This window comes from Berghia stephanieae, chromosome 1 (genome assembly GCF_034508935.2).
Source record: "Berghia stephanieae isolate SIO BIC M18660-M18661 chromosome 1, UCSD_Bste_1.3, whole genome shotgun sequence".
In the NCBI taxonomy this organism is placed as follows: Eukaryota; Metazoa; Mollusca; class Gastropoda; order Nudibranchia; family Aeolidiidae; genus Berghia; species Berghia stephanieae.
This window is the reverse complement of record NC_088360.1, coordinates 73,453,602-73,463,601: the sequence shown is the minus strand read 5'-3', so window position 1 is coordinate 73,463,601 and position 10,000 is coordinate 73,453,602. Positions and strand designations below refer to the sequence as shown.

General features: G+C 32.5%; 1 protein-coding gene across 1 annotated transcript in view; it reads left to right on the top strand.

Moving 5' to 3' along the window:
* LOC144956367 (S-adenosylmethionine-dependent methyltransferase Rv2258c-like) overlaps positions 1-7,920 on the top strand; it is a 9,830-nt gene extending 1,910 nt beyond the window's left edge. The window contains exons 2-4 of the mRNA XM_078886868.1: positions 290-501; positions 1,901-2,014; positions 3,535-7,920. Of these exons, the coding sequence (XP_078742994.1) occupies positions 290-501; positions 1,901-2,014; positions 3,535-4,088 (880 nt within the window). The 3' untranslated portion in view covers positions 4,089-7,920. The remainder of the gene's footprint in view (positions 1-289; positions 502-1,900; positions 2,015-3,534) is intronic.
* The last annotated feature ends 2,080 nt before the right edge of the window (positions 7,921-10,000 follow it).

Genomic DNA, 10,000 nt, shown 5'->3' with positions numbered 1-10,000 from the left:
TTGTTTGAAATTAGAAATATCACACCACAAATAAAAATGAAACTTATCTTAAATAGTAATATTTATTAGATTTGCTCAAAGCTCATTCCACTGTTCTCCTCAATATTTGTTTTCGAAATAGTCTATAGGCTTACAAACCTTACAATGATATCTAATGCAAATAAGTCAAATAATATGAAATCTTCACCATAAGACTTATTGACACAAACCGAATTAGGTTTCTTTATTTTGTTTCAATGTCAGCTCCGATTAATTTATTTTCACCTTATATCTTTATATCTTGAATAAGATATGTTCAACAAATGCTTGGTTGTTTGTCAGCTATCGAGCTTGTCAAGGTGTCAATCAATGACAGTGGGACCAACCTTTACTATTTGGAGGAAGCTGCCAAGAGCGCACTAAAAGTAGGTGAATTTTCACTTGCTGAAATGAGATATCCAATGATGGTAAGCTCAAGATATGACGCAGTCAAAGATTCTCTTGGGGCAGACAAATTTGGAGGTGAGAAAATAAATGTTTGAACATTATATTAGCCAGCATTACAAGGGCCGAGAATCATTCCCTACCACAACTACTACATCGACAACCACATCGTTATCCCTAAGACCACCACTACTACACCAACCACCACATCATAATCCCCAACACCTCTACTACTACAACCACCACCACCACATCATCATCCCCACCACCCCTACTACTACAACCACCACCACCACATCTTCATCACTAACACCCCTACTACTACAACCATCACCATGCTCCTTAATCTCTTAATTTAACTATTATGAAGATATAGTTCTATATCTACTGAAATTTGTTGCACCATAAAACTGTCTGTCTTCTAGCTTCCTTGACATAATCGCTGGATTGCGCTTCTAAATAATGATGAAACTCCTGAAATAAGAGAAGGTCGACGTTAAGGACGCCAACCAGTAGCTGTGACAAGGGCAAATTTTCCCATACTCAGGCTCTTGACGTTGAGGGCAAAATTTACGTCTGGTTGACTAGTCATAAGGCGCTTGAACCAGTTGATATTTTATCAAGTCGCTGGCTTATTTCTTGGATGCTGTATTATTTGGCAGTATACCTGCCCCCTAGAGGCTATCTGAGAGAACACATTGACCCAAGTGTGCACATAAGCCGATACGATCAAATGAGCAACACACTTAATAGAAGGGGCATGGCAATGGCCTTCGTTACATTGCCCAACAGGATGTGGCCTACACTCCCGCCGTCCTGATTCGCCTTGAGCAGCTCAACTCGTCTGGTACTGCTGTGACTGTATATTATTGCAATGTGGGAGGGAAAGGTATTCAAAATAATTATATTAATCATGATGAGTATGCTGCTGTTGTTGCTGTTGCTCATAAAGATAATAATAATGATGATGATGACGAAGACGATATGGAGAGGTACTTTCATTAATCATAATTTCTGAAAACGATATATTTTTAAAACACATCCTATTAAGTCTTTCAGATCCCAAAAGCCCATGGACCCGAAACGTATCCCTGTTTCTTTCTTGTAAGAGAATGACAGTTTACCTTTTACCCTTTGGATAGGACGGTCTCTCTCATAAAGTGTATTCCAGAGCTTCCCATAATAGACCCAACTACTGGGTAAGACAAAGGGATAAGAATCAAACCAGGAAGGGGAACACCTCCCTTTGCTTATAATTACGATAATTAATATTCTGAAATAGCGGTTATAATATACCAAAAAGTGTCAAATTAACAATGGATGTTGTTTTTATAACTTTGAAAAATTGTATCTATGCTTTGTCTGACACCTTTTATACACACTTGTTCAGATCTTTAGCTCTTAAACGATACGATATGATATAAAGTGAGCATTCTACCGTTTGACCTATCGGGCCCTCTTTGTATTTACTTCTCAGTGGTACGTTACCAACAATCTTACTTGGATGATATGGTTGATCGCAAAGTCAAAATGACCGCCCCAACTATTGATTGCCTCCTCAAAAATGTACCCGACCTGAGGGAGAATCTGGGTATGATTTAGTCTTTGAATTGTTAACAAACTTTCAATACTTGTTCATATCCACACAGATGGATTACAACCTAGGTGTACATATTTGAAGGTCTGATAACCAAACTCCATTATGGGCTTGATTTAACATTCTTGTAATGGATAATATTTGCATTGGTTTGGCAGTATTTCCATTACAACAATGAGAACATAACAATTTAGGTTATCAGACCTGCAAATAATAAACGTTAATTATAACCAGTCATTATGCATATTTCTTTTTGTTATTTGACATATTACGCTTCTTATTATTTAATAGAATCTGCAACACTTAATAAATGACAGAGGACTAAAATGTGTAAAAGTGATCGTTAACTCTTCTTAAGGAAAGTGCAAATGCAAATTATCTGCATCAAACAACATGAAAATTGAGTCAATACAATGTGGATATCTCATAATAGCTATATCACAATCCCTTTGAATATAATAGCAATTGTTAAATCTTTTTTGCCACACACACACACACACACACACACACACGCATACACACGTGTATATATATATATATATATATATATATATATATATATATATATATTATATGGTGTTTGATTGATAAAAAGTAGTAGTAGTAGTTGTTGTTGTTGTAGTAGTAGTAAGCTTGGCAGTCCGAATGACGCTTGCTGAGAATTGTGTGATTCAGTCATGGTCGATAAGTATAGCTGCTCTCTCCATCCATGTTGTTAATTGTTTCCATTGGTCACGGTCCTGGGCCAGATTGATAAAAAGAGGTAGGATTATAAAGTAAGATGTTTTGGGAACTAATTAATACATTTGAGCAAACAATATATAAAATGATTGGAAATTATCCAATGTTTTGTTCAGTTAAGCATTCCAGTCTATTTCAGTTACTGTTTTCATGAAAGGACTCAAACATTGAGGGTCACGATTTTTCACTCTAATTGCATTGAATTGCTTCAAAATACTATTGAAAATGTACCCCAAAAATTCGGTCTTGCATTCGAGTTTTTGTATTAAAAGGCAAATAATTTAGAGTATGATTCTGCACCTCAATTTAACAGCCCACATTATTAAAGGTATATTATTTTCTCATTTTGATTGTTTTATTGTTTGTTCTGTGACTTTAAAAATCATTTCAACCCATTGCGTTCAAACCTTCTCAAATTTGCTTTCAAAATGGCGTTTCAGAGAAATGCAGTACTTTCACTTACTGGACTGTTGAGAATTATTGAAATAAAACAGCAATATAAAATTAACACCAAACAAAATTTTGGAAGATGGGGGATCCTTTGATATGAGTTACATGATTCTGTGACAATATGCCGCTAAGCTATTAAGCTTTGTAATCCTACAGTAATTTTTTATCAAACATACCGTATATATAATACGACATGAATGATCTGTTGCAATATAGGCTAAGACTTGCACAACACTGAGTTACTTCTCGGTTGACTTCGTGATAATAGTATAATATAATCTGTACATTTTAATGATTGTCTGTACATTTGTCCTTCCTTTTAGAGCGAGGAATTGATGTGATTGAATTTGGATGTGGCAGTGCCTACCCTTTGTCCCAACTCGCCACAATGTTCCCAAAGAGTAATTTTACGGCCACAGACGTTAATCCAGCATTCTTAGAATGTGTAAAGAAGAGATGCTGTCATCTTTCAAATGTGAAATATGATGTAGTTGACCTGTATGCCATCCCAGAGATAGCTGATAAACAATATGATTTTGTTTATGCGCACGATGTTATACACGATCTTCCTAAACCTGTAGAGGCTTTGAAAGGAATAAGACGAGTTTTGAAGGAACCTAATGGTATCTGTGGTATTGTAGATTATGCAGGGACTGGCAGTCATCAAAAGGATGTAGGAGATATTTTCGCTGCTCACATTTATGCAATGGCTACTTTCTTGTGTATCCCTGAAAGTTTTCAAAATCCGGAGAGTGAAGCACAAGGGGCATCTATTGGCAAAGAAACGATGTTGGGCTACTTGCAGGCTGCAGGATTTATCACAGCATGTGTGCCAATTAGAGGAAAGTTGAGTCTGTACATTGCTAAACTCGTCTAGGGGGATATTTGCTTTCAATTATAAACAAAATGACAGAACAAATCCTACGTATTTAAACAGAATTCTTTGGTAAATCAATAATAATCAAATTATAATTAGTCCTTTATAACAGAGTTTTGCGATTAATGTTATTATTATTATTATTATTATTATTATTATTATTATTATTATTATTATTATTATTATTATTATTATTATTATTATTATTATTATTATTATTATTATTATTATTATTATTATTGTTATTATTATTATTATTATTATTATTATTATTATTATTATTATTATTATTATTATTATTATTATTATTATTATTATTATTATTATTATTGTTATTATTATTATTATTATTCACAGTGTTCCAAATTGCTTCTCAGCGATCTTTTAGTCTGAGTCACTGAACCGTGAAGTCAGTGATTTCACAGCAGGTAATCTTAATCCTGGTTGCATTCCATACTGATCCCTATCTTCCGTTTTTTTTTTGTTAATTCAAACATTTTTTCACCCTGATAATTGAATATAACAATATATTTTTTAGTTGAATATCATTTACCCTTCTTTGCTACACATCATTGTGAAATTCTCATCAAAATAAGTTTATTGGTTATGTTGTAACTTGGGTTATAAAAGTATGTACATAATAGAATTTTGAAAAGTGATTTCTCAAATATAATTAGTGATATCTCATTAACCAAACGAAAGATTTCCTTTGTTGATAATTTATAAGTTTTTAAATTTTATTGTCTTTTTGGTGTGAAAGTTCGGTTAGTGCGCGAAGCGTAGTTTATTTTTTATGATTTTTTTTTGGTTTCACCTATCAGGTAAAAAGGGAACATACACTTGAGATACACTTAAAAATCTCAATTCACTATTTTGTTTATGTGCTAAAGGTGCACTAACAGTTAAAGAAAAGGCTAAAAACAGGAAAAACATTTTTGTAAAGACTTCAAAAATGAAATCAAACTGTTCTTTGAAATTGATATTGGAACGGACCTTAAAAATAAACATTCAGAAGTTATATGCTATAAATGTGAAAAGAAAATGAGAGACATGAAAACATATAAGAGTCTACTAGCAGTTGTAGAATCTTACAAGACCTGTGAATTGCTCACTGATGTGCCTCAAGAGAAAAAAAGAATGGGAAACTAAGATCCCAATCACAGAAGAAAAAATAGCCTTAGTTGTTCATAAAGAGAAACTGTCAGAACGATGTGGGCCAGTCTGCAGTTCTCTTGATGATATATTAAAAACAAACAATCATACCTCAAGTTTATCATAGTCGTAGCTTCATAGGAAATCATTGCCATAGATATTACACACAAGACGTTTACAAAAAACTCACTGAAAATGTTGTTTCTAAAACATATATGTATACAAACAATAAATTAATCAGAGATAAAGCTGAAACTATAAACAAATGTTTTGATGAAATAAATGGAGCTTATTATGAAATACATTCACTAATTTCTCACACAAAACCAGTCACAGAGACAGTAATAGAAAGTGTTAATAGCAAGATAGAGAAATATATGACAATATACCGTAATTACTTTCCTCAAAATGTACTTCCAAAACACCACATATTGGAAACCCATTGCATACCTTTTATGAAGAAATATACTTTTGATCTAGGTCTTTTAGGAGAACAAGGAGGTGAATTGTTACATTCAACAATTTCAAAAATTAAAAAGAGAACACAATCAATGAGAACAGAATCATCTCAATTAAAAACAAAAATAAAAAGTAACCTCCTGCAGGTTTCTCTCTGATATCATGTCGCATGTGCCCCCCAAAAAAAGAAAGTTAGAGAGAAATGAAAATTTGATGAATCAAACAAAATAATACTTAAACATCTTAAAATATTTGACATATTACGTGGTTAAACTTCCTCTAAAAATAGAGCTGTTATTTGTATATTTTGAGTTATATGTTGCTTTCTCAACCCCCTCCCCTTTTTTCTCTTTTCTCTCTATCCCTTTCTCCCTCCAACTATCCTCCGTTCAATAGCTACATCCTCCACCACAAATCTTTTTGTTCTTTCTCATACCTAAACAGATCCATACACATACCAACACACACTAGCAACTCCCCATCTCTAACACAAACACACACACATACACAAATATAAACACACACATACATTGACACGCAAATTACTCAATACGCAAGTTACTTAATATCTAATTTATAAATGGGTTTGGACGTATTAATGGACTCTACTAGTTTTCACAATGACTTTTAAAATAAAATGAATTCAATTTTTTGTAAACACAGATAAAGTGCTGGGTATCTGCTTTTTAAAGAAAGTGAATATATAATATTAAAGTATGTTTGATGGCATTCTAACTATATTCTGTAATCTGGAGTTGTAATACAAGAGAGATTGCATATTGAATCCTCAAGGATGTCGAATGTTGAATGGGAGGGTTCAAATATCAGACGGAATAGTGAAATAACCAAATTTCCGGCACATGTGAAATTTTGTGAGTAATTAGAAATAGTATTTGACTTTTAATTAGTGAATTTTTTTTTCACTTTGGTCGTTTAAATTTTTAGATAATTAAGAGTTTATTATGCATGTTTGAGTGAATTAAAAAAAAATACTCTGAAAGTTAATGTTTAGTGTGAAAATTATATACATCTTATTATTATTAAAATTATATCAGAATAAAGATCATCTTCTCCTTTTTCTAAGTAATTACTTTGTATGTATAAATAACATTTTTAAAATAGTTAAAAACAGGTTTAAAAACCATAACAAAGGTTGATAATTTCAATAGCCACAAAAGGCTCTGACTGAATAGCAGAAATCGGTGAAGCGTGACAGTATGCATTGTGAGAGCAGGGGTAAAGCGGGCTGAACTAAAAGATCGCTTTTGGAACACTGTGTATTATTATTATTATATGATATGATCATGATCATCATCATCAACAACATCCCCATCATCGTCTTTATTAATCAATATTTTATTACTATTTATTGTTATTATTACTATTATTATTATTATTATTATTATTATTATTATTATTATTATTATTATTATTATTATTATTATTATTATTATTATTATTATTATTATTATTATTATTATTATTAATTATTCCCATGCGGATCAATGCATGAATTGTCAAGTACTGAGAACCTATACACGGATTAAGCGTTTTATTAGAGCTTGTTATTATTATTAATCTCATCATCTTTTAAACATACACTCACAAGTTCGGACTAAAGGCCAGAGGTATGGCCTATCTCAATTTATTAAATTAATATATAAGGTGTTGCTATTGGTTCTTGGTTGTATATTTTTACATGTTTGTGCATTTGCATAATATATATATATATATATATATATATATATATATATATATATATATATATATATATATATATATATATATATATATATATATATATATATATATATATATATACCTTGTCGCCATTGATTCTCAACTTTGTGTTTATACATTTTTATGCATGCCACGACTGTAAACGAATTTCCATTTGTTTTGGATGAATAAAGTATATTATTATTATTATTATTATTATTATTATTATTATTATTATTATTATTATTATTATTATTATTATTATTATTATTATTATTATTATTATTACTACTATTTTCAGGATTTCAGTCAGTTTATCTATTTGAAAATAAATTAAATTTCCTCTTATTAACCAGTCACTCCATGACCTGTTCGATGTGTCTTTTTGCGGCTTTTACACCCACAAAAAAAGACCAAAAAAATCTTTCTATCTAGATACCTCATAATGTGTGTAAAACAATAAAACAGATTTCACATTATTTCAATAATGTAAAAAAGTTCAGTATTGACTTTCTTATTGTTTTATTTGATGTTGTTCCCTTCGTCGTGATGTTAAAAATATTCAAATTTTAAATTCAAGAGGAGTGAAATACGAGTACTTTACATTAAAGGTGGTGAATAATCAAAAATGGTTTTTAATTCTTGTCACCTTTGGAGAGTAAAAATTACAAACGATTTTTAGATGATTTTTGTATTTTGAAAGATCCATACCCCCTGTTACGGCCTGAAACAGCAGTTTCATTTAATTATTACAAATAAAAACTCGAAATCTCTCATTTCCGGTGAATATTATTAAAGAGAAATTAATGTACAAGCATGGATTAGGTCATTCCTCTTATCCTTGTGTAAACAATAGAAATTTGCAATCTTTCCTCTCAAAACATATATTTAAAGTATTAGGCATGTTCTTTTAGCCATTAGACACATGAAGCCAGAATTTATTTAGATTTCTCTGCGTCAACTGGACTGTAGCTATTGTTATTCCATTTTACTTTCTGCCCAATCTAACGGACCCAGCTACCCAATCACTCCTGGTTGGACAAGGGGAAGGAGGTAGAAGAAAAAATCGACTGTATCTTAAATCAGCTCTTTTGCTTCTGAAGCGAGTGCTTTATAAATAGTCATCGTGACCACCCCCCCCCCCCCCCCCCCCCATTTCGTCGTATTTGTAAAACCTGGTAGATATTTGATTGAATGTATTTATCACTGGATCGTCTTTTGTGTAGTGGACATCATAGACTTTACATTCTGTTGGGACGGATATGTGTGATTCTGGTGGGCACTTCCGGATGGAAGCATAAAAATGAACCCTAGGGTTGAGAGGAATATATACTTTACTGATCCGGAATGGAAATTATCATAATGTTACACAGCTTTCATCTTTAAATTAGCATAGATTTATACACTATCATGAACTAACACTGTCATGAACTAAAATATTTCTAACTCATAATCTCTTTTTTAGTATGCTGCTTTTAAAACAATATAAATAGGGAACCAACTTTAATAGTCATTTATTTCAAAAGCCTATGGGACAATATTCGTATCTCATCTTTATAAACGAAGCATTGTGACCACATTGAGCTTAGTAGTTCTGTGTGTTGACATCATGAGCCACAACTGAAAATATTCCAACTTAGGACAGATTGAATTTGCATTCTAGATCCAGAGGAAGACGAGAAGCAAAAGCGATATAATCTTTGCTTCGTATCCGAAAGGTACCGAGTTCGATCACCAACCACCGCGCTGTGTGGCCTTGACCAAGTCACCTCGCCTTAGCTTAATTTGCGACTGACGCCTGGGTTATTCCAGTTTTCCCTTGGAATAGACCCTAGAGACAAATTTCCCCTGCGGGATGAATAAAGGGAATTTTATTTATCATTTTATTTATTTACTTGACTGCATGGGTGAAATGAACTTGAAATGTCAACCCCCTGTTTTAATATGATCAACCCATGAAAGAGGAGGGTGGGAGAATCAAGGTCGCCTAGGCAAGCTGACGAGATTAATGATTAAAAATAATAAAAACACATTTCCATGCGGAAGTGCGAAAAGCCCTCGTGTAAGAAGTCCTTCAAGGAATATAGATAATCCATTAACCTGTTGATAGCCTACTCTGGAAAAGCGCGTAGTAAAAAATTGGCCAGAAAACTCGAAGAGAAATTTATGAGTTTTTGCCAAAAAATGACAGTCACTTAAATTGATCTATATTTGAAGGACGAGTTTTCTGGCAAATTTTTAAATACGTGTTTTTCCGGAGCACGGCAGTTATCTGGTTAAATTGTTTGATGTTAATGGGAATTATCCATGTTGTCCATTGAGCAAATTTGGGTTGTCAATCGTACCCAAAGATGTAAAACCCAAAGTTCCTGAAATGGGTTTCTAACTTTAATCCGGGACACAGAGCGGTGCCTTGACCACTCGGTCACCTCTTCATTCCTGATGAAATATAGTCGTCATCATAATGCTTTGAGTCATAATTATCCAAATGGAGGAATGGATCTTAATCTGTTACGTCTATATCCTATATAGGATAGATTCTATGAACGATTCCTCTTTTCCATCCTTCCATTTTGGTAACT